A 26,063-nucleotide genomic window follows, 5' to 3' on the forward strand; every position below is an offset into this window, starting at 1 on the left:
CTAGGGTTTTAAATTAGGGTTTCAAATTAGGGTTTCAAACTAGGGTTTTACATTAGGGTTAGGGTTTTATATTAGGGTTAGGGTTTCAAACTAGGGTTTTAAATCAGTGTTAGGGTTTCAAACTAGGGTTTTACATTAGGGTTAAGTTTTCAAACTACGGTTTCAAATTAGGGTTGGTGTTTCAAACTAGGGTTTTACATTAGTGTTAGGGTTTCAAACAAGGGTTTTACTTTAGGGTTAGGGTTTCAAACTAGGGTTTTACATTAGGGTTAGGGTTTCAAACTAGTTTTTCAAATTAGGGATGGGGTTTCAAAGTAAGGTTTTACATTAGGGTTAGGGTTTCAAACAAGGGTTTTACTTAAGGGTTAGGGTTTCAAACTAGGGTTTTACATTAGGGTTAGGGTTTCAAACTAGGGTTTTACATTAGGGTTAGGGTTTCAAACTAGAGTTTTACATTAGGGTTAGGGTTTCAAACTAGAGTTTCAAATTAGGGTTAGGGTTTTATATTAGGGTTAGGGTTTATATTAGGGTTAGGGTTTCAAACTAGGGTTTTAAATCAGTGTTAGAGTTTCAAACTAGGGTTTTACATTAGGGTTTCAAACTAGAGTTTCAAATTAGGGTTAGGGTTTCAAACAAGGGTTTTACATTAGGGTTAGGGTTTCAAACTAGGGTTTTAAATCAGTGTTAGGGTTTCAAACTAGGGTTTTACATTAGGGTTAGGGTTTCAAACAAGGGTTTTACATTAGGGTTAGGGTTTCAAACTAGGGTTTTACATTAGGGTTAGGTTTTCAAACTACGGTTTTACATTAGGGTTAGGGGTTCAAACTAGGGTTTTACATTAGGGTAAGGGTTTCCAACTAGGGTTTTACATTAGGGTAAGGGTTTCCAACTAGGGTTTTAAATTAGGGTTTCAAACTAGGGTTTCAAATTAGGGTTTCAAACTAGCGTTTCAAATTAGGGTTAGAGTTTCAAAATAGGGTTTTACATTAGGGTTAGGGTTTCAAACTAGAGTTTCAAATTAGGGTTGGGTTTCAAACAAGGGTTTTACATTAGGGTTAGGGTTTCAAACTAGGGTTTTACATTAGGGTTAGGATTTCAAAATAGGATTTCAAATTAGGGTTGTGGTTTCAAACTAGGGTTTGGAACACAAATTAGGGTTAATACTAGAAAGATTAAAAAGCACAATTGGGGACACTCATACTGCAAGAGTTTGTTGACCTCTATGAAAAGGAAGTGAAACTTTTGTGTTTCGTAGCGCAAAACCTTGTATATGCACTATTAAACATGTTTTAAGGAACCCTTAACCCTTCTCAAATGTAAATGATTCCACTTAATTTTAAACAGGTATTTGCATAGATTCCCTTATTTTATATTAGTTTCAATGTTACATTCGAGATTTATTGTTCGGTATTTGCAATGCATGATGATGGATTCATATAATCACAGCATACATTTACTTTTTTACTTTTATTTATAACTATTTTATTATATACAGCACTTTGTTTGGAATAATTTATGTGTTGTTAGATGTCTAGTCAATATAAATGCAACCAACATAACATTTTTAAATAATTAAAAAAATAAATACATTAAAACATGTTTAATAGCGACATTCTATGGCCATGGGCGGCTATTGCACCACGTCGAAGTTTCAGTGACGTGTGACGTTCGACTTGTGTCGACGTAAACTTTACTAATCAGGAAGTCAGGGCTTCCCTCTCTTCGTTTGCTGAAACACAAAAATATAAGTGAATACTCCTGATTTACCGCGATATTAAAACAAAAACAAAACAACGAGTACGACCTTTTTGGGTAGGAACTTAATGCCGAACTTAGTTTAGCGACCACTGGTATTTTACCGGAACGCCTGTATTTTTTTTTGAGTGTGTACTTTTTTTAAATCGTCGCGAGGATGGATGTCCCTCAAATCACTGAAGATGAGATGGTGGAGATTAAAAAAGACGTGAGTACGCCTTCTCACTAGCCCAAACGCTCGACGTAAAGTTGAGCATTAGCCAAAACACATCGAAAATGGCCTATTTTTTTCCCTCTCTCTCTCTCTCTCTCTCTCTCTCACTCTTTTCTTGAGTAAAGTGTACGAAGTGGATAGTTTGCCGTTTCCCGTAACTCACTACCGTGCGCTAGTTTGCCGTGAATCGGGAACCCTTACCGAAAATTCTGTCCATAAAAGCTATGAATAGAAACGGTCATCCGGGGCTTTACCACAGAGTGCTCACGGAGGAGAATACTCACGATATTATATAAAATAAAAAAAAACGAATTTGGCATACATAAACAAAATACATACACATACATACATAAACATACATAAAAATTGACATACATAAACAACCTACAATCACTACTAAAACTTGATATTGAGGCACTCGCTAGTGCACACACACATTGTCAATCGAAGGATCTCAAACGTGTTGTGTTCCCTTTCTGGTAATTAATGTGGGTCTAAAAAAAAAAGTGGTCATAGAGTGCCCAATTCAAATTAAACTACACTAATAATTAACCACCAGAGGGTGCTGGAACTGCACAAATGAAATACAACCTAACTTTTTTAACAGATGTGTTGCTTTTAATATCATGACATAATGATGATAACGATATTGTATCAATTTTAAAGGAGCATTGTGGACGATCCCTTTTTTACTCATGACTGCTACTTATGGCCTAAAGCATAACTGCAGCCTCTGTGTAAAGCTAGTGCTACTCATGAATATTTAGAGACATAAAACAAATAAAAATAATAATCCCAATGAGATTTATGACTGCATCTTAATAGAGTTTAATTGGTGATAAGATTATGAGGGGTCCTTGGAAAAGGGTCCCTAAACCCAAAAAGTTTGAGAAACCCCGTTCAAATGATTACCAGAAGAGTACATCCAATCATTTAAAAATGATCTCCCTCAACACCATCCTCCAGGTCCTGACGCGCATGCGGCACTACCTCTGCGAGAAGATCCGGGCCCGGTGCCACCTGGACTACCTACGCTCCCGCCGTGTTCTGACCCGGGACGACGCCGAGGAGATCAACAGCAAGAGCACGCAGACCAGCAGGACGGGGTGGCTGCTGGACATCCTCACCGAGAACCCCCGTGGCCTCGACGTCCTGGTCGACTCCATCCGGGAGCTGCGCTCGCAAAACTTCATCATCCACAAGATCACAGATGAGGTGCAGAAGGCCAAGAATGAGAAGCTGGAGACTCTTAGAGGTTCGGAGGCCATATCTTTCTTGCTGTATTACTTTAGCTAACAAATAAAAAAAAATATATATATATATATATACATGTAATCCAATTTGGGACTGAGTCTGTCTGCTACAAAGGGGCGCAAATTCCCCATACAAAGAATATTCTATTCATTTTTAAAATAAACTAATCTACAATATTCACATTTATTGAGATGCAACGGTCTTTGTTTCTTGTTCTTCTGCAGCCGCAGCTTCCGGTTCCTCACCCAAGAACAGTCCCACCCCTCCATGTTCCACCCAGGATCTCTCCAGTACGTTCTTAAATGACTCCACCTTGGTCTGCTACTTGATTGGACAACAAAGCCCCTCCACATTGGAATTCGGCATCCGCCCCAGCGCGCCGTCACTGCCGAATGGCAGCATTCCGACGTCTGTGGCCTCCTCCTCCACCACAACCTCCTCCAGCCTCCCCAGGCCAGGAGACCCGGGAGCTCCCGCGCTGCCCGAGGAGGAGGAGCAGGAGCAGCTGATGGGGTCGCACTCCAGCATAGACGCGGGGTCCACTGGCAGTGGAGCGAACCCCAACTTTCAACCCCTCCGCTCACGTTGTCTCACTCCTGCGTCGCATCGGAGCAACTTTTAATAAATAGGGTTAGTATTTTTGCATTTAAGGAACCACCAGATACACTGCTGCTTTTTTTTATTACAGTATAAAATAGGGCTGAACAATATTGAAAAGTAATGTAATTGCGATTTTTTTTTCCACCCTTAATATTGCAATTGCAATTTTATATGCAATATTCACCCGTGTTTTTTAAAAACAATTGAAAGCATTAAATTAATCTCTATCACAATAAACAATATCTGATTTATTGTACTGTACATAAAAGTTTCTGTTTTATAGTTGACAGTTTATCTACTTCAACTCTTTGACTTGTAGTCTTTTAAAGTCAACCCCCCCCAAAAAATTATTCACAATAATATGTTCTATGCAGCCCTACTACTAGTCTAAATCCGGTATTCTGGATAATATTGCATTAGTGGAATATGAGTTAAGCAGTAAAATCCAGCAGTTTTTATCAGTATCAGAAGGCGGCCCTTTTGCCACTAGCTGTCGAGTGAAAATGACATCATAGTTGCTGAGGTCTCAGACAACAACCAACCACAGCTCAGCTTCAGAAAACACGTGAGCTGTAATTGGTCATTGCCTGAGCCCTGAGCAACTGTGATGTCATCAGTCGTCAGCAAGTAGCAAAATGGCCGCCCCCTGAGATGGATAAAAACGGCTTGATTTTGCCGCCTAACTCGTATTTCACAAATGTAATATTAATCAGAATGTCATGTTTAGACTGGTGAGGTCACATATTGTCAAGAAAAGTTGACTTCCTTTTTAAGAGTTCACTAACTTCACTCAATTCTACTGAACAAGTGTGGCGTAAACACAAACCAGGAAGTCATAAATCAGACATTACTTCAACATTTCTTGTTTCATGAAACAATGATATGTAAACGTGGACTGCTCCTTTTTTTAAAATCTAGGATATATATCAATAAATTATGCACATTGTAAATATCTATTTATTAAAAGAAGCCTACTGACCGACCAAAAATAAACTCTTTTTTTTCCAAATTGTAGCCTTTGAGATTTGAAGATTGCATTCTATTACTTTACAATGTTGATTTGAATTTGTTTAATTGTTCAGCCCTAGTATAAACATGATGTAGTCACTACACTGTACAATACACCAAAGCACGTACAAATAATCTCTGTGGGGAATTTTTTTTAAAATTATAATCACATTTTGTTTAGTAATGTCTATCTAATCCCAAAAGGACAAGCATAGTGCATTTTTTGCACTTGTTTGCATACTTATTTTTTGGGACACAAAAGACATTGGAGTGAGACATAATGAAAAGATCTCAGAACTGTGAGGCAGACGTGCTAACCACTAGATCACCATGCTGCCCCGAGTCAAAGACTCATTGGCTAATATTAATACTGTATTAATATATACTCACCCAACTTGAATGTATCCAAATGAGCCTGCTTGTTTTATCTTGTGATAATGACTCAAAATCATCACCTCTTAAAATGTTTTTATTCTCTATGTAGAAAATACTTTGTAGGAAATAGGAAATTAGTATAATTTCATCTAGCCATCGTATCAGACTTTGTGCAAGAGGCGGAGTACACCATGGACTGGTTGCCAGCCGGGGCACGTTCACAGTAATGACCATTCACACTCACTGTCAGTCTGTCACACATATGGACAATTTGGGGACTACAATGAATTGAACATAACGTGCATGTTTTTAGAATATGTGGAAGATGGCGTGCATGGAGAAAACCCACATAAGAGGCATTTATTAACTGTTGCAGCTGTTTCTCATATGTCTACTCAGAAATGTTCAATAAAACACAAGACAAATAATACAGTACAGTTATTGAACTCATTATTTACATTAATACAAATCAATAGATAAAAAAAAAATACAAACACTTACTAGGTATCTTTTCTGTCACACTCTTTATTTAAAAAATACGGAAAGGATCAGGAATTATATGACACTTTACACAACCTATTTTTAACCTCGTGCAACGTTTTAAGGGGATGTTGACGTCTCATGCAAATGAGACACAGTGGAACCAATGTCGCATATGGCTTTAATTAGACTACTGTGACGACTGGTGGGGTACACCTAAAAGAAAGTGGTTGTATTTTTCTTGGACACAGCACTTCATGATCATGTCACTGAATTACCGTAGCACTATAGGGGGTCATGGTTGTAGCTCATACTACAGTACTGTATTAGTAAAAATGAATTTAGTCGTGTGGTCCTAAAATTGGTTAATTAAATATTAAACTCATTCATCTATCCAATTTTTAAACCGCTTATTCCTGTCAAGGGTCACAGGGGCGCCTATCCAAGCCTGCTTTGGGCAGTAGGATTAAACTAATTAAAATGCTATAAAATATTTTCAATTTTATTTAATAAAAAATATTTTAGTGCTAATTTAATTAATTAGAGTTGGTTATGTTAAAGTGAATATTAATTTAAGAAACTCTTTATACATTTGATATTTTTAGTATTTTTTTTAAAAGATTTGGTTAGTTGTAATGCAACTATTTATAAATAACACCAAATATTTTTTGAATATTAATTAAAAAGAGAATTCTGTAGATTGGTATTTTCGGAGCAATGCATATGTAAAAAGAATTGATAAAAATGCAAAGCTAGATATAAATCCATTTGGTAGACAGAAGTTGACATCGAGTTTTTTTTTTTCCTTTCCAAACATTGTTTTGGAAATTCCATAACTGGAAAGCATGACATCTAATATGAGTGTCATCGTCGAGGCACTCAGAGCCGATTGTCGTGTAAGCAGCTCCATCGATGCACAGCCATTTTTCATAGGTAAGTCCTATATTATTATTAGTGTTATCATTATTATTGTGTGTTGTGTGTATTGTGTATATTCGCCAACTTCTGGTGGGCAAATTATTGGTATCTTTATTGATTGTCATCATGTGTGATTTTTCTTTTATTATTTTTGCTGTGCAACGCTCGTTAAAGTTTTATTTTTGTATGTCACATTTGTTTACCCTCACTTCTTGTAGTTTAATTAGGCAACATGTTGATACAATTCACACAATGAATATCAGTAATCTAGAGATGACTTTATTGTCAGATGTAATGTTTCTGGTACATTCTTAGGCAGCTACATTACTATTTTTGTCTTTTTTTCTTTTTTTTAAATGCAGATCTGTGATACTTTAATTCAAAATTTTAAAATGCTCATATTTAAGTAAATTTTGCATTGTCTGAAAGCTGGTAAAAGGCTATGTAGGCAAACCAGTTTGATTAACATCAGAATGACTGGAATGATGGCGCCGTTCGTTAACTTGAAGTGCATTTTGTCTGATGCGTGTTGAAGCTTTGGCAGCGTCTGACTGTGCTCGGTCCCATGGACGAGTCCGAGCCCCTTTTGGGTGGCCGCTTGGAGGAGAGGAGAGCCAATAGCCGCTGCAGATGGAGCCTTTGCACCCCCAACATGGACCCCAGGGTGGTTGAGGACCTGAGGCGGAGGCTCAAGTACTTCTTCATGAACCCCTGCCAGAAGTACAAAGCCCGAGGACGCAAACCGTGGAAGTTGATGCTACAAATATTAAAAATCGCCCTCATCACCGCTCAGGTACAAAACCCGGGCTGCTTATGATGAAGCACAAAACATTTTCTCATCTTTGTGATTTCTTTTTCAGCTGGTCTCGTTCGGACTGAGCAATGAGATGATGGTCACCTTCAAAGATGAAAACCTGATGACGTTCCGACATCTATTCCTCAAAGGATACCAAGACCACCAGCTAGGGGGCCACGTTTTGCACACTAAATCCGACGTGTACGACCACATCTGCTACATCATTGACCGGGTAAGTTCAGTGAAACCTTACGAGAATTTGCGTCATGGTAAAGTTTCAGTTTTTGTTGGTATTCTCTTCTCGCAGTATATCAATCTGCAAAACCTGACAGTAGGCAATCTGGCTTATGAGAGGGTTGATGGCGAGTACACGCCTCTGTTGGTCTGCCAAGAGTTTTACAGGAACAGCAATATTGACCCTGGAAATGAGACCTTCTACATCGATCCGCACATTGAAACAGGTAACATATCATTTACTACACACTGTTGCAAAAAATATAAATATATCGTAGTTTGTCGAGTGCATAACAAATGATTAAACCCTGAACAATATGGATTTTTTTTTAAGGCTGACTGAGATTCCAATATTTGGCAGAATAAAATTCCGATAACTTAATTGGGTGATTAATTACAAAAAATTGTAAAGAATAAAATAACTTTTTTTTCTCTTTTTTTTCCATCCAGGCAGAACATTTGACTCTTTTACAATATTTTGTCTTATAGTGTTTAGTAAGAGAGAGAAACTTTTTTTTTTTAAGAGCTAATGCTGGCCAACTAATCAGTCGGGCCCTAGAAATGATTGACACTTTGTCAAGTCACACTTTTGGTCTCTGTTTGATTGCTTTTGTTATGGGTGCGGTGGTTTCTCAAAACTCAAATTAGCTGTTAAAGGTGGGGCCAGAGAGGGCCGGTGTTTTTTTAATAATTTTTTTTTAACACATATGGTTTTAGTCATGCACTACTGTCAGGTTATACGGACAGTTTTATCGAATATGACATTTAAAAAAATATATAATTATAAAAAATATATATAATTTTAGAAAATGTTATAATTTCAATACCACACACCGAATCTACCAAATAACAGAATGGACTTTCTCCTTACTGCCTTTCCCCGTTCTTTTATAATCAACAGTAGGTAAAAAAAAAAAAAAAGTAGGTTGCTCAAAATGCAGCAATTTCTCCCATGGACTCTCAAATTGTGTTGATCTCATGTCTAAAATGGGGCAATGATGTCATCTACTGGTGGCTGTGCATCAGTAAAGTTATTTCCAAGTTTGAAATCTACAGTGGAGCAGAATCAGATGCTCCCACACCGTCCCCATTGAACCCCCCATTATTTGACAAGGATACCAGTCAATGGCAATGAATGAGTAAGTAATAACTGAGTAGAGGTCTCCAACTTTTAAGAAACTGAGAGCTACTTCTTGAGTACTGATTAATGGAAAGGGTTACAAACTTCTTTCAATCATTTCACACTTCACAAGAATGACGGATTATTATGTGTTTTTATTATTAATTATAATATGCAATATTTTATTTATACAAATCTTTGCATGTGTTTCCATTCCTAGGAAGTCACAATGTCTCATTACTGCTGATCTAATTTTAGAACAGGCCCACAAGATGACTGATGTGGTCCTTTTGTGCATGTCGTTGTTGACCCCCGATATCTCCAGAATGCAATCGCCAGAGAAACTGCAGTTAACGTCCCAATATTTCTGAAACAAAAAGTGTTTCGGCTGACAAAAGTAATAGCTCATCCATCCTCAACAAGACATACATTCCATTATTGATTGAGTTTGAATCTCTAGAAAGATGATGCTTTTATTAAACGAAGAAATAAATGACTTGAATGCTAAGAGTCTTGTTTCATTTTGAAGAACAAAATGTTGAATCCAGTCATGCTTTTATATTTATGGAATCTGAGTCAGTGCGACACTGGAAAATAATCACAAAGAGGATTAAAGTGTGGCTTCTGTAAAAACAACAACAATGTTTATCAGAAGAAGGAATGCAGCTGATATCACGATTTCATACTCAGATTGCTTTTCCATCTACCCTGTGCTATCATTGGACAATGGCACTCTGGCGACGCCCCTGAACTTCTCTTTGGATTTTAGGAGGTGATTATGAGTATAGCACATGCCTTCAAGAATGTTAAAATGCCTGCTTACTCATGTGTTCTTTTTGTGTCCAGGCTGCTGTCAGTCAACATTTACTTTACCTTAAAAACCATCAATCTGCAGACCGTCAGGCACCACGAGCTTCCCGACTGCTACGTCTTCCACGTTGTTGTCAGTTCCCACCCACGCCCTTGTAGGATCGCTAACAAAATGCCGCCGACTCACCTGCTTTGCTTTTTGCTACAGATCACATTTGATAACCATGCTCACAGCGGAGGTATAAAGGTGGGGGTCGGTAACGACGTCACCATCAACGAATGCAGAGACTGGAACGTGGAGGGCACTTGTAAGATCACAACCAGTTATGTTGTGAATTTCAACGCAGCTACCATTAACTCGAAGGTCTGTGTTTATAGCCGGGAAAAACGACTATCTCCTGCTCTTCTTCGATTCTGTGGTCATCCTCGCCTGCTTCACCTCGCTGATCCTCTGCGTGCGTTCCGTCATCAATGGCATCCACCTCCAGTTTGTGAGTAACGCAATTCAACAATGATATTCGGGAGGGGCCAAATTTGGTTATTATTGAAACAAAATTTGTCATAATAAATGCCACACGCACTTCGATATTAGGCAGTAGTACCATCTGATTTCTCTTTGCCAATCAGTGCTGAATCTTAATAACAACAATGGAGGAGTTAGAAGTGATAATACTGCACTTCCTCTAGATAGATACCCCTACTCAAATACACTCATTAGTCCTCTTAAAAAAATATATAAATAAATAAATAAACTTTTTCTAAATCTACTCAACAAAAATATATGTGCCATACCAAGATGCTTATTAGACACCATGATCAGTGCACAGGTGTGCCCCACAATAAAAGGCCACTCTGGAAGGTGCAGTTTTGTTTTATTGGGGGGGGTCTGGGGACTCAAAACAGTCAGTTCGACTGTGAGGTGGGATGGATTATCTGGGCAAAGGAGACGTGCTCACTATCACAGATTTAGACTGTTTTGTGAACAATATTTGAAAGAACTGGTGATATTGTGTATGTGGAAAAACTTACATCTTTGAGCTCATCTCGTAAAAAATGGGAGCAAAAACAGAAGTGTTGCGTTTATATTTTTGTTGAGTATAAATGTGTCCTTTGTTTCCATTCAGATATGAAAAGACAATTTTAGTATCTATAAATTATGTAGTTCATAGACAGTATCTTTTAAAAAGTTAATTGCTGATCTAATTGAAACTCTGTTGCTAACCAAAACAGCAGAACCAAAGCAAGTAAATGTATTTTAAGAGAAACTCTGTTGCTAACCAAAACAGCAGCACCAAAGCAAGTAAATGTCTTTTAAGAGAGTCTATCAGCCATTTTAGCTGTTCTACGACTATTTCAAAATTGTAGATTTGGTCCACTTTTAGGTTCAGGTTCTAGTGAATTTTCCACAAGCACACCTGCGAGACTAGAAAGGACAAACAAAACGGTATTTATTCCAGGGGATCTTTTTTCATTCCTTTTGACAGGGCTGCAGCTGTTGCCAAATAGCGGTTTCAACTTGCTAAAAAAAAATAATAATTCAGAAAAGCAAATCAAGAGTTCAAGCTCTATTAGCGGTAGGAAAGCCTATTATACACTGACATAAATGCCAAAAAAACAAAACAATCTAATTTCTTGGGGGGTTGATTTTTGACCATTTTGGCAGATTCATGTTTGTCAGTAAAAGTTTAAAGTTACTCGGAAAAAAAAACTTTTAGATCCAGGAGTGTGTTGAAAGGGCACCCAAGAGCCCTTGGATGAACCCCAAAATGATAAAATAAATAAATGATAAAATTCCGAATTACATTCAGATATGTGGTCGGTCGGTTCATAATCTTCTCATTCTCTCTGGCCTACATCTCTGTAATCTATATTGTTTTAAATGTCACTTTAAATTAGCATAAACTGTAATATACCGTTACTTACAATATTCCACTGAGCATTTCTATTGTTGTTTTTGTTAATGTTTTTAATGCAGATCCTTACCCTTGTATACAGTATGTAAATAATAATCATATTTGTTTATGGCCCTAAATCATCATCATCATAGTAAGTCTTTCTCTGTTTTCCCTGCAGGAGTTCAACACATTCTTCCACGCCTACTACAATAAAATTGTGACCATGTCGGACCGCATGGAGTTTGTGAATGGCTGGTACATCCTCATAATTTTCAGCGATACTCTGACCATCGCCGGCTCAACTTTGAAGATCGGAATACAGACTAAAGTGTGTTTTCATTCATAGACATTTGTTAGTTAGCATCCAGAAATGTCTCCACTGTTGTACTTTTTTTCCCTTTTCTTTCAGTTCATGACGAGTTACGATGAGTGCAGCATCTTGCTGGGTACGGCGACCATGATGGTGTGGGTGGGCGTGATTCGGTACCTCGGTTTTTTCAAGAAGTACAATGTAAGAGCGTTCACTTTTAGACAAAATGCAAGCATGTGTGAGGAGAAGGGGAATTTGTATATTTATTTATTTTTAACAGATCCTAATCTTGACTTTGAGAGCAGCTTTCCCAAACGTGATCCGATTCTGCTGTTGCGCTGCCATGATCTACCTCGGCTACTGTTTCTGCGGCTGGATCGTGCTTGGGCCTTACCACGACAAAGTATGTCCCTGAGTCGTATCATTTCACCTAAGTGGGGTACACGCGCACTGATTAAAAAAAAATAAATCTCAACCAACAAGAGACTCCATACACAATGAGGAAATTTATCAGCATGTGTTCTTCAGGTCTAAAAGAGTGGTGTGGTGTACTCGTGTCTCAAAACCAACACAGCACATCACACAGAGCAATATCTACATTAACAATCCTGCGTCTCCTCCCCTAACAATTTCTGCTGTAGTACCAGCACTGACCTGTGAGGGGCAGTGGGAGGCCACACGGCATCCAGACTATGGCAAAATACAAAGTGGAAAGTGTGTTCGTAGGTAATTGCCAAAATGTTAACAAGAAACAAAAACAAAAAAAATAATGTATAATAAATTTAAAAAAAAAACACTCAACTAATATGAATTGAAAAAAATAAATGAAAAATAATTGTGACTATCAAAATATTAAAAATCACTTAATCACTACAATATATGTTAAAAATGAAAAATGTTCTAAGAAATATGTTTAAAAAAATGCTATAGTAAAGTAATGATTCAAAATTTTGTAAACAATGATAACTAAATGGTTAAGAAAAGTAGGTTGAAATCACTTAGTCACTATTAATCAATGCAGAAATGTAAGAAAATTACTAAAGAAAATTAAATATGTGAATAAAAAATGTATGTCAGGAGTGAAATAACCACAAAACATAGCAAATCGTGAAAATGTTGACGAAAGTGGAGGCAAATAATACATTTACACACACTACATTTTTAAATTTATTAATTAAAAATCAATGCCATTTTGGAAAAAAAGTATATTAAATTATTTGTATTTTATATTTTTTTATTGACAAAACTTAAAAAGAAATTAGTAAAAAACTAAAAGTGTGAAACAACAAAAAATGAAAAAAAAATCTTAATCAAACAATTTGTAAATAATGATAACTAAATGGTCAAGAAAAGTAGGTTGAAATCACTTAGTCACTATTAATCAATGCAGAAATGTAAGAAAATTACTAAAGAAAAAATGTATGTCAGGAGTGAAATAACTGACAACGAAAGCGCCAATAAAACATAGCAAATTGTCAAAATGTTGACAAAAGTGGGGGGAAAATACATTTACAGTACATTTTCTTAACGTATAAATTAAAATAAATGTCATTCGTAAAAAATAAAAAGTATATATTAAAAAATATTTTTTATGTAATCAATACAATATGTATTTTTTGCAAATATAGATAAAAAGAATTGAGTAAGATAACTAACTAGCGCGAAACAACAACAATGAAAAAAATTAATTCAATCTAAGTTAATACAATTATGTGATAACAAAATGTACTGTACTGTATACATAAACAACAAATGGCCATGATAAAATAATTGTAAGTAAATTTTGACCGAAAGTGACTGTCATAAAACATAGTGTAAAAGAAAGAGTAAGAAGTAGATGAACATTTATAAAAAGCTAGGCAACGTGTTGGCTTACCTACCACATTCCAGTTCTACTTTTCATTTTGACGGAAAAAAATCACACGGATAATCACTCAGGATAAATAAATATTCAAGCTTTCTCTAACTGATCAGAAGCGGCTTGAAATGCTCAAATTTGGCCCGACTGTCAGTATGTGTCCCCCGCCTCAAACAACCGCCGTCACAGATCCTCACCAAGCTAACGCCCTGTCCCAGTTCCGAACGTTCGACAAAGTGACCGAGTGCCTCTTCTCGCTGATCAACGGCGACGACATGTACGCGACCTTCCTGAAGATGCCCGACAACGGCTACATGGTGTGGCTCTTCAGCCGCCTCTACCTCTACTCCTTCATCTCCCTCTTCATCTACATGGTGCTCAGCCTCTTCATCGCCCTCATCACGGACACATACGAGACTATCAAGGTCAGACTTCCCGGTTGGCTCGAATGTAATGAAAAAAGAAAAAAGTTACTAAGCACAAGTGAATCCTTTCCATGTTCATTTAACGTAAATCTCACCGAATTAGATGATTACTATTTAAACTCTTAAGTTCTGTTTGTCAAATTCAATTTTGTACTGAACTTTGGAGTTTTTTTTTGAATGACTACAACCTGGTTTTCAAACTGATTCTATTGCAGCATCACCAGCAGGAAAAAGTGCTCGTGTCCGAGCTCCAGGCCTTCATAGCCGAGTGCAGAGACGAGCCCGAGTCCGGACGCTACCAAACGGACGAGGAGCCTCTTTCGTGCTTCCTCTTGTCTTGCTTTTGCTGTAGATGCAGGAAGAAGATTTGACACCTGTTGTAGTAATCATACTACTGTATTTTGGAATCAAATTGTCTATATGAAGAATGTTTTTGTTTTTTTCTCACACTATGTTCATTCATTTACACTACTAGCTATATCTAACTAGTTTTTCTGATATTAATGTATTATTAAATTAGCGAATTATTATATATTATAATTACTCATTTAGTTAGCTAGTGACGATTACTTAAAAAATATATATATATTTTACCTTTATTTATCCAGGTAAGGCAATGAGGCAATTTGCATATTATGTTAAACAATACACATTACATGAGCTGTAAACATGTACAATAAAAAAAAAGAAAGCACAGTACACTGAGCCATAAAAATTTGCATATGACTCGAAAATACTTTTTTTTTTGTAGGTTGCGGACTGTTACATATGCCTCCAATTTCTCGTACTGTAGATCTTGGTGAAATGTATAACCAGGGCTGATTTGTTCCAACTTTCTAGGTGGCACTACAGGGCCATTTTTATAAAACTGCACAATAATCTAATAAAATAATTATTTTTGCAACATCTGATGTGTGTGTAAAGTTTAATGAATTTTCAACCAAGTTAAGACCCTCAAAAACGGCATTAATTTTCATTGCAAACAGCTCATCGTTACAGCAACAGCCTGAGATGAAATAAAAAGTCAGCATTAAGTTTTAATCTTAAACATTTTTAATCTGAAGAAGGTTGGATAAATTCCGTAGAAATAGTTTGTTAAAATATGACCTATAAAAGTCAACAAAGGCGATAAATTCAAAGTGCTACACTTCTTTTTAGGTTTAGCATATGGCTCCGAAATACTTTTTCATAGGTCGCGGACTGTTACATATGCTTCCCAATTCTCATAGGTCTAAGCGAAACATACAATCAAGAATACTTCATTAAGAAGGCATTTTAAAAAAACTAAATTTTATTCCCCAGACCCGACACATAGTATCAAGAATTTCCAGATAAATAAGTAGAAATGATTTTTTAAACATATTTTTAAGTTGTCAGAAATTGAGAAATGAAAGGTAGAAGAAAACGTTTTTAAAAAGTACCTAAAAATGTCAAAAACGTGACCCGACCCTAAACAGTCTATAGGAGGAAAAGCAGAAATCTATCATAAAATGTCCATGAAATTGCCCAAAATGTTCAAAGAGTAACCTAAAATGTCCACAAAAAGAAAAGCAGAAAATTACCATCAAATATTTTTGTGAATTGGCCAAAAAAGTTATATATATATATATATATATATATATTAGGGGTGTGAATTGCTTAGTACCTGGCGATTCAATTCGTATCACGATTCATAGGTCACGTTTCGATTCGATTATTTCCCGATACGAATCTATAAATTGATTATTGTGATTTTTTTAAAACTCAAATTTAGAAAATACTACTCAGTAAACATGTACATGTACACTGTAAGATTTGTATGAAAATGTATTTATCTGAAAATTCAGGCCTATAACTGAGCCACTGCATTAAACAAACAGGTTGCAGTCTGTTTTATGTTTGAAAAGCACTGAAATCAAATATTAAGGCTTAATGTTCCATTAATAACGTTAACATTCTTCCATGCTTAATGTGTGAATCCTAACCCTAAGTAAGACGTTTTGTTGAATATTCCCATAAAAAATTGATGTTTAAAAATCGATTCTGCCGCATATCGAATCAATTCGAGAATTGCGTGCTGTAATATCGCGATATATTGCAGAATCGATTTTTTCTAACCCCTAATATATATATATATATATAAGGTATACAATAATTCCCAAAAATTACAATGTAACGTCCACAAAAATGTTAGGAAATTTCTAGCAAAAATAAAGACAGAAAAAATGTCACAGAGAGAGAGACAGAAAATGACCATATGGCCATAAAGTTGCCCAAAATGTCAGAAATTTAACACAATGGCAGAAAAGTCTAAAATTGTATGAAAAACGAAGTATGAAAAATTACCCCATAAAATACAAAAATGGAAGACGAAAGATAGAAGAAAATGACTATCAAAGCATGGTTGCTGCATATTTCTTATGTTATGGTGCAGCTCTAATTAGTACATTACAAACACACAGTTCTTTGTTCATCACAATGTCCAAATGTCTTGTGGCTCCAGTCAGATTTTGTTATTTATTTGGCCTAAAATGGCTGTTCTGACAGTAAAGGTTGCTGACCCCTGTCCTAGGTCAAACGTACCAGGATCGGGCTCTGATAAACCTCTATAGGGGGCGTTATGACAATTTGTAAATGGATCACATTTTTCGCCAGGTCCTGTTCATATTTAGGCCTTTAAAAATGCAATTCTTTGCTGCCAATAATAATAATAATTTCTACAGTAACAATCAAGACCTTGCGGTGGTCACTGCATTGGCCCTAATAAAAAAGTATTTATGACTATACGACTGTCAATTACAACAATCTCTTGATAGGATGCAACTACCATTATGTTGTCAATGGTGGTAGTCGAATGTTCAATTTTACTGCTTCTTAGAGCTTTGTCTACATATATTGCGACACCCCCCTTCTATTTTTCCTATTTGTTGCAAACAATTCATATCCTTCCAGTCCCATGTCGCTAATTTTTTCATTATCAAGCCATGTTTCTGATACGGCAATTATTTAGAATTGATTTAATATATTCAGGTAATCTTTGATTTTTGTAAAATTTCTGTAGAGACGTCTACTATTGAAATGTATAATTCAAAGTGCATTTTACATTTTTGTTGAATTGATCATCCATATAATAGTTGCAAGCAAAACTGCAGTAATCATTTTTGTAGAAGTGATTGTCTGGGTCCAAATTTTTCTCAGGGTCAAAGGTTTTCAAGTTCATATTATTTGTGTTCATCATGTTCATCTTTCCTTGTGTCACTGTGCTGCTGTTGATATGTACTTGTGGTATATTTTTGTCATCTACAGGGAGTTTATTGTATTGAACGCCCTAGAGATTGTTTATTTCTCATGCTTTTTGTGGTTTATTTGCCTTTACTAAGTTTTGGTGTACTGGTGCGAGCATGAGTAATCAACTTGTCATGTCTTTGCAAATTACCAGTAAAAAAAAAAAAACACATCTGAGATTGTGTTATTTCCCTTGGAATGTAAGAACCAATGTAGAACTGAATCTTTGGGCTTTTAAACCACTTTAGATTTTCAACACATTCATGGATGTAAAAAAAATATTCACCATAAGTAGCAATAGAGTGGAACTACAACGATCTGAACATAAATTGTGACAACAATGAAAAAGTTTTGCAAGTTGAACATTTATTTATTTCGGTAGAGAGCTCATTAAAAAAAATAGGAAAGGTGAAAATCTGAGATTAACAGTACAGTACTGGCAAAAATGGTTGTTCGCTTAATCTTATTGATTCGACATTCTACATTCCCAATTTCTCTTTACAAAATGTTAAGTATATATATATATTTTTTTTTTTGTTTAAAGGGGGAAAAAAAGCAGTAACTTATATAAAAACAGTGCCATGATTATTACACAATGTTCTGTAACCTGTACTGTATATTGGATAAAGAAATGTACTTTGCAAAAATTAATAAGTTTAGAGGGATGTTGGTCTGACATAATGATTGAGTGGAGCAGAAGTAAAGGAGCAAAAAATCCATAGATAATAAAAGTAAAAAGTGATGAGGCCCGTTTGCTCTGAGGCCTGACACTTCTCATGTAATTTTTCACAAAGGTATTGACTAAATAAAAAGGTCTATGGGGGAGGTTTCTTTGCGTGTACTTTAAATGGAATTATAATCAAAAAAGTTATTGCTGTGCCCAGCTGGCAGTGCTTTTTTGTGGATTTATGTTTGGTCCATTTTGCGTCTATTTCAATCATTAGCTCATGTCATGATCGCTGACACTCTGCCGCAGATACTCTTCATACATCTTTTTCTGCAAGGCAAAAGTATCAAACATTTTACTTACATAAATGCTGTTGTTTTTTTCAGTTTTATTAAAAACAATCACTACTTCACACATGCGCTACCTTTTTGGTCTTCGCCACCTCCTGAACAAAGTCCAACTTCTCCTGCAACTGTCTTTTCTGCTTTCCTGACAGAGTTGGTTGAGTCCTGCAAAGAGTAAACCCCAAGAATTACATCAACCACTAAAATGTAAACATGCAGCAAATCCTTAGAGATTCAACTTAATTCACGGTCTTTACTTGCTCCTTGAGGGCAACTTGAGAGCTACACTGGCTGGTCTCTGGTGTGCCATGGATAATTATCCAATTTTATTTATATGGTCTGAATTTTTTTTTCATTTTATTTAGTACAAATTGTAAAAATAAATAAATAAATAGATTTTAAAAAAATAACAAGGATTGTGCTTTGTGATATTATGGTTTCTTAATATAAGAACTGGAATTGAGATGTTAATTGTGGTACCTGAAAGAGAATCGCGCAATGAGGAGCAGCAGGAACGAAGCAAGGACCATCCCGCCACAGCTGTAGAGCTGCTGCTCTGTAGACATGGACTCAAATATACGTACTGCAGGAACCTGGGGGTTCAAAAGGAAACAGCCGGGACTGCTCAGTAAACAAAAACATTGCAAGAAAGAAGACAGACAGTTAATATAGTGAGTAAACTAACCAGATAAAGTGAGAGGGCTTCAATGCCTTGGCGGCCCAAAGCAATCTCCAGAATCTCCTTGGATAAAGTGCCCAATAGCAGTACGGCCACAAGTGTCATGGGGATGCTGAAACCCAGTAGTGTCAGAAAGCAGCTCTTGCAGCGAGCCCGTCGGTTCTCAATACTGATCTGCCTTTCAGATGGAAGGTGGATGTCATTTTCTTTGGCCAAAAATAACAATGTGACAGTTGACATAAAAGATTTGTATTGTCATTTCTCCCTTTTTTTTGTGTAAGTGTGGTACCTGTCATTGCTTATTTTATCAGTGATGGCTTCACTAATGACGTCACAGTCTTTCTCCAGAGAGTTGAGTGTATTCTGGACAGTTTGATTGATGGTCTTCTCAATGGTGCGACACACTTCCTCAATTTGATTGACACAGCGGCTCGGCTTAAAAAAATAATAATAATAAAAAAAACATCAGGCATTTCTAATTATGGAACATTTGGTTGGGTGGACATACAAAGCTAAAAGGTGGACAGCCATCCAAATGTACCTTGTTAGGGTTAGGAATGTAGATGGTGGGCATGTCAAAACCACATTTGTTAAGTCCTGGTCGTTTGCAAAGCTCCTGGACAATCTGCATCATTACTCTCTGGAAGAATAAACATGACAGATACACTGTATGGTGAGATGGCGCACAATGATGTCATTTTTTTAAAATTACTATTTATAGAGAACCATTTGCTTAATCCTTTAATTCTTACATACTGTAACTATTTGAATATGTATAAAAAAAATGATATTGCTGTTTAGACGTGCGTTTGTACCATTAGGGTTCATTTTACTCTATGCGCCTGCCTTTATTAAAAAAAAAAAAAAGAGCAACGAGCAAGAGTTCATGTCATGGCATCAAGAGTCTAGTCCAGTGTTATAAGATTTGGCAATCCAAGCTCTAGTACCCATGTCCTACCCTAAACATAAAGTCCGATGGACCTCAGAAATGGAGGCCCATCTCATGGAGCTGCGGGACATCACCACCAAAAAGTCGGTTTTCACACTGACTTCAGGATTTTTGCCACAGACAGTTTTTTTCTTTTAAGTTTGGGATATTTCCTTCAAAAATACAAAAAATAGTCCCAAGACCATTATGTGTCTTGTGTCACCCATTTGTTGCTACGTTTCTTATTTGGGGTTTTTTTCGATGACATTTAATCAAGTGAGATTTCTGTCTTGAAGACCAGATTGTAGATTTGTGGTAGAAGAAAATATTTTGTTTGTGGTGTGCTGTGCTCATATTATCTGAGCACACTGCACACAGAACAATCACACCTGTAAATATTAGGGATAGACTGATAATCGGCGCCAATATCCAGTATTTTATGAAAATCGGCCTCTTTTTTGGGGGGGGATGGCCGATATATTAAAAACTGTTATTTTTGCTCTGACAGGCACTTTTCTCCTCCGTCTGCTCTGAGTCAGCGGCTGTTGACTCCCTGCAGCATTGGCCCGCCCATAGCACCATCTGATTGGTTGCTCGTGCAGTGCTAACAGCCCATAAGCAGCAATTAGCGGCTATTAGCCTGCGAGCTAACCGGCTAGCTCGCAAATTAACGGCCGTTTTTTTAGCGGTTATTTGGGAGTTATCCCGGTGTTAGCGTGTGGGTGAATGGTTAGCCTGCGAAAATTAGCAGCTATTTGGGAGTTAGTGTGCGGAGGCCACATTATAGTTGGTGCCAAACCTGATGGCAAACAAAAAACCTTTAACATGTTGCAAATCACAAAAGCTGTTTAATAAACATGTACCTGGAGGCATTTAAACAGTAAAGTGCTGGAGTTTTTATTATTATTTTATCATTAAATAAATGATCTTCAAGTGGGAGGTCCATAACACAAAAATAGCTCTTACGATTAAAAAAAGAAAAGAGAAAGAAAGAAAAAAAAGAAATCCTTAATGTGTTTAACTGGCCTAATAGTCAAGGGAGGCCAACCATAGGCTTAAAGAAATATTGTAGACTGGGCCACTTTGATATGTAGGAACTGAGTCAGGTACTGGTAGCCACATTGGCTCTCACAAGTGCGAATTCCCACATTTGAACAGTTACCCAATTAAATGAGGAACCTTTCAATACTCATGTTTGGGATTTTAGGAAAAACAACAGTCAACAAACACATGGCCAATGTCAGTTGTAGAATGAGCCACTAAGATGAAACACATAGCGCATCGGTAAAAACACAAGATTTTCCCACAAGATGCAAGGCCTAATTAAAAGTTTTTTTTATCAACAGCGCTGTGTAAAATGCAAGCAAAATACAAGATCCCATTCATTCAGACTGGTCGGAAAACAAGTCGTGGCATGTCAGTTCTACCAGGACTGACCAATCAGAGGGGGGTATTTTCCCCAAATAACATGATTTTAGGTATAGTACAGCATGTATGGTAAGTGTCTGTATGCTTCAGTATTCTCCCGGGAGATGTTCAAAATTTAATGTGTGATAAAAAAAAAAAATTGTGTGCACAAAAAAATGCTTGATGTCCTTCGTCTCTATATCTTGGTTGGACTGACTTAGACGTTTTCAGCTGAAAAGACTTTTCAAAAATAAACTTTTGACACAATAAAATGTATAGAAGCTTTACAGCCTTGATTAAGATGCTGCATGCAGAAGACCCTGATCTCATCTGGATCTAACTGAGATCCCAGATCATCTGAGATCAGCATTTCTCGCATCAGCTTCAAAGTATTTCTATTGAGCTGAACCCAGGGCAGGGAAAGGCCCGTCTACTTTGCACCTACCTGTCTGTCAGATTCCCCCCCGGCCTCATCCGCCTTACTGAGGTAGAAATGTAGTCGATCCCCGTGTTTGTCATTCAGGGCCTCCACAATGTTGAGGGTACGCTTGCACAACGCCTGACCCATCGGGTCAAAGAAGACCAAAAGCAGGTCACAGACATCACCTGAGTGGATATGGAGAAGGCTATTATTGTACCACACTATACCCAGGGCCTACACTAACTTTTGCACAGGTAGCATCTTTTTGAGGGAGATACAGCAGGACCGTATTTGCTGAAGTATAGTTGCCTCAATTTGCATAGCGTAGTTTCAGAGGACGTAAATATTAACAGCGACTCAACAATATAGCTCCAAAATATTTTACTAGAACAAGATTTGTCTGCAATAAAACTGGTCAATTATTTGATATTACTTTAAAAGAAATGAGGAAAAAATGCTTTGCTTTAGTGAACATTAGTTTGTTCAATGCAGCTGGGCCAGCTCTTATAGCGAGGCCTCCAAACCCTCATACCCTTGGAAAAACCAAAGCTTCACAGCCTGCCTAGTATCATGATCAGTCAAACCTGGCCCTTCAACACCACTTTGGATTAGGTTGTCCGATGCAGTGTTATATAAACCAGGAGTATGTGAGCACTTAGCAGGGGATTATATAGAAACTCAGATGACTGGTTAAAATAAAATTGTTATACTATGACTGAATGAGTATTTATTTTTCAATGTTTTGTTTAATGTCTGTTTAAAGGGGACTATTGTAAAGGTGCTCCTGTTTTTTTATGGTAAATATATATATATATATATATATATATATATATATACACATACACATACATACAGTATATATACATATATATATATACACACACATATACATATATACACACACATATACATATATATATATATATATATATATATACACACATATACATGTATATATATACACACATATACATATACATATATATACATATACATATATACACTGTATATATGCCCTGAAGAAAGATACTGTATGTTACGGGGTCTTGTCCCACCTAGCCAGAGGACAACTTCATCCACGTCAAAGGGATACTTCATATCCCCATCCACCAATCCAGGCGAATCCACAAAAGTCACCAGGCTAAAACGTTTCTGACGCGACGTGCAGATTTCTGTCCTCAAATATTCTGATACACCTAGAGCAGACAAAGTGAAAAATCCAATACAATTCAAATACAAATATCTTATTTTGATCATGTACATAAAATACACAAACAAGATCTAATACAAGAACTGTTAAAAACGTGAATTTAATCTTGTTAATAACATGGAGAGACTGTCTTTGGAAGCTCACCTTTGAACTCTTGCAGAGGCTTGAAATGGGGATATAGATGAAGCGTTGCATTTCCCTAAAAGAACACAGAAAATGGATGTTATTGTTTAAATGTAATTATTTATTGGAACTTGGAACCACTCAGAGTTGCACAGTGAACTGTGCTCCAAAGCGGGTTTGCTTATTTTTGGTCTCATATCAAAACTTTAAAAAATCATTCTTACCGTGAGGGATTCTCTCTTGCGCCCACTTGTAACAAAACTGAATCCCTGGGTCTCGATAGCAACACCAGTGCGCTGAATGTGCTCTTCAACATACCTGGAAGCAAAAAAGACTAAATTGTCACTAATAGAATTAGGAAAAAAACGCACGCACGCACATACAGATACTCACCCACATACAAAAAAAAAAAAAAATTAGAAAAAAAAGTATAAAATAAGTAATGTTATCGTGGGATCAATTTTAGTTTGGAATACCGGGATGATCAAACTAAAAACGCAATAAAATAAAGGGGAAAAAATGTAGCCTGTTTTGTTTGCGCACACAAAAAATAAGATAAATATACCAGTTTATGAAAGAGCTTTTCCCAGCAGAGTGGTTGCCCATTAGCATCACAGTGATCTTCTTCCTGGGGGGCAGCAACTTTACACCCACAGATTCAGCCACTGCAATCAAACCTGAAGACATTCATAAATATGTTAAATTATAAAAGTGACTGACAGTCATAAGAGAATTTGCACAATCACAATTATTTTTTGGAGGAAACATATCCGCGTTATACGCTGAAAATCCATTTGATGTTAAATTTAGCCTATAATCTGTTACATTTATTATTTTGTGTAGAGCGCTAATGTGCACATTTGTTTGTCCATATGTGACGTCACGTCAATCTTTTGACATCTATGCGCACCAAGAAACTCTTGTTAGGGGTGGCTTACTATACCCATGTGAATATCAGGGCAAACTAGTTCTCACTCTTGATTTTCAAATCATTTTCGACAACTATTTCTACTAAACAGTTGATGGTAACAATGAACAGGAGACAGCTGAGGCAGGTACAGGTGATGCTGAGATTCTCTTTGTGAGTGACGAGAACGGACAGGATCAGAAATGAGCTTATCAGAGGGGACAACTGTATGGTCTGGAGACAGAAGCGTCAGACTGTGATGTTTTGATCATGTGCATGTGCAGAGGGGGGGACAGAGCTGCCAGGAAGGTGCAAAGAAGATGAGTAAAGAGAAGAAAAGGGGATCTTGTGAGGAAAGACTTGCAGAAAGCTGGAGTAGAGGACAAAAAGAGATGGAGGATGACGTCACTGTGGCAACTCCTGAAAAGGATCAAGTCAAATGGGAAAACATAGACAACACCACCCCACACAGATTCTTGATCAAGGTTGCAAGGGACAGTTTCCTTTTCCATTCACTAAAGTATTTGTTCATGTTCTTTCTTTTGTTGGTCTGTGTGTTTGTTTTTGTCTCTTAAATGTATAAGGCAACGTGGCCCTGCACCACCGAAATGCAGTAAACTCACTTTTATTGTAATTGTAATTGTAATTATAAAATATATTAAGTGTATAGTTGTGTTAGCGCCTGTCTGCACTCTCCAGATATGCACGTAAGCTTGGACAAAGTATAGCTTCAACAAAGGAGGAGATGTCTCCGATATCTCTTAAATAGCACTTTATACATAGAGATGCAGTTGGTTTTAATAAGGCAGGGTAAACCCGTAATCATAGTTTTACGCCGGCAACCCACATTTTTTACGACGGCTAGCTGTGACAAACTAGCCGGTATTTCGAATTTAACAAACACACAAGAAAATGTTTGCTCATGGGCCCAAACGCGACAAATTACGATAACGATCCCAAAAGAACTGCGGCTTACATTAGCGAGTTAGCCAATTAGCCGACAGCTTTAGGGAACAGCCAACCGGTTTGCTAGCTTGTCAGCCGGCTAACTTTTCACTAAGCGCGATGCTCACTCCGCCAACTCACCACTGTCGGGTTCCGTGTACAGTTGATGACAATCCCGCAAAATTCGCTCATCGCAGTTTACACTGCCAGATATTGAGTGCGCGTTCGCTGCGCTTCTGCTTTTGCTTTTTCCAGACATTGTTCCTTACAAATACTGACGTTTACGAAATATTTTTAATAAACCATATGTAGCAGCAGTTCCAACTTGAAATGTCCGGAGGCTTCTTGCCTAGTTTGAATTGCCCCGGTACGCTGAAACGCAGAAAAGCGACGCACATTAGGCCACGTCGTCTACTTTAGCGGCTTTTTGTCACAATGGCTTGTGGGTAATGTATTTCTTTTTCTTTTCTTTTTTACAGTTGTATAAAGGGTTAGTGTTTGATGAATTAAAGTCAATTCATTTATCCTTAAAAAAATGATGATGATGATAATAATAATAATACATTGACATATTTAAGATATGGAATCGCACAATACATTGTACATAAATTTAAACATGAAATGCTAATTGGTCGACAAAAACATGTAAACTCCAAGAGAAGAAAATTTTATTTTACCTGCGTATATATTGAAAAGGTATGAAATACAAACAAATAATCTTGATACACAGAGTAAAATTCAACAGCAGAAATGTTACATATGAAGTACAGTAATATAATGGTCAAACTTAACAGTGAATAATAAATAACAAGGTGTGTCAAAAGTTCCAGGGCTGGTGTCACAAAAGATATATTCAAACCCAAACAACAAATGCAAGTTTTCCCGTCAACATGAGTAAAGAGATTTTGCACATTTACGTACTTCAGTGTGTGAGAAGAAGCTGGAATTGTAGCAGGATAGCTCATGGCGGTTTCACTATATAACACACCTGGGTGACTACTACTTTGAAGGGTACAACTTGTAGTTTGGGTTTGAACTATGCCTTTTTTTGTGACAACAATTGAGGAACTTTTTGATACACCTTGTTAACTACAGTGTTTTTCCAAGCATTCTCAT

The 26,063-nt window shown here is 36.8% G+C and overlaps 3 protein-coding genes across 3 annotated transcripts; 2 read left to right on the forward strand and 1 right to left on the reverse strand.

The window, feature by feature from the left end:
* Nucleotides 1-1,341: 1,341 nt before the first annotated feature.
* Nucleotides 1,342-5,641, forward strand: bcl10 (BCL10 immune signaling adaptor). The gene is made up of 3 exons (XM_077557143.1): nucleotides 1,342-1,963; nucleotides 2,936-3,224; nucleotides 3,448-5,641. Exons 1-3 carry the CDS (start codon nucleotides 1,913-1,915, stop codon nucleotides 3,843-3,845), a joined length of 738 nt encoding a protein of 245 aa, XP_077413269.1. The 5' UTR covers nucleotides 1,342-1,912; the 3' UTR covers nucleotides 3,846-5,641.
* Nucleotides 5,642-5,782: 141 nt separating this feature from the next.
* Nucleotides 5,783-14,958, forward strand: mcoln3a (mucolipin TRP cation channel 3a). Its single transcript, XM_077557140.1, has 13 exons — nucleotides 5,783-6,619; nucleotides 7,140-7,397; nucleotides 7,465-7,632; nucleotides 7,708-7,861; nucleotides 9,445-9,526; nucleotides 9,601-9,697; nucleotides 9,773-9,872; nucleotides 9,943-10,055; nucleotides 11,638-11,787; nucleotides 11,869-11,970; nucleotides 12,050-12,172; nucleotides 13,846-14,052; nucleotides 14,268-14,958. The coding sequence occupies exons 2-13, from the start codon at nucleotides 7,170-7,172 to the stop codon at nucleotides 14,421-14,423; spliced, it is 1,680 nt and encodes a 559-aa protein (XP_077413266.1). The 5' UTR covers nucleotides 5,783-6,619; nucleotides 7,140-7,169; the 3' UTR covers nucleotides 14,424-14,958.
* A 2,704-nt stretch (nucleotides 14,959-17,662) lies between these two features.
* Nucleotides 17,663-25,381, reverse strand: LOC144043475 (uncharacterized). The gene is made up of 12 exons (XM_077557141.1): nucleotides 25,089-25,381; nucleotides 23,661-23,772; nucleotides 23,320-23,413; nucleotides 23,117-23,171; nucleotides 22,818-22,958; nucleotides 21,787-21,947; nucleotides 19,548-19,646; nucleotides 19,296-19,441; nucleotides 19,013-19,184; nucleotides 18,808-18,920; nucleotides 18,408-18,492; nucleotides 17,663-18,313 (listed from the first exon to the last, which is right to left on the reverse strand). The coding sequence occupies exons 1-12, from the start codon at nucleotides 25,204-25,206 to the stop codon at nucleotides 18,257-18,259; spliced, it is 1,353 nt and encodes a 450-aa protein (XP_077413267.1). The 5' UTR covers nucleotides 25,207-25,381; the 3' UTR covers nucleotides 17,663-18,256.
* Between the last annotated feature and the right edge of the window lie 682 nt (nucleotides 25,382-26,063).

This window comes from Vanacampus margaritifer, chromosome 2 (assembly GCF_051991255.1).
Source record: "Vanacampus margaritifer isolate UIUO_Vmar chromosome 2, RoL_Vmar_1.0, whole genome shotgun sequence".
NCBI classification, from domain to species: Eukaryota; Metazoa; Chordata; class Actinopteri; order Syngnathiformes; family Syngnathidae; genus Vanacampus; species Vanacampus margaritifer.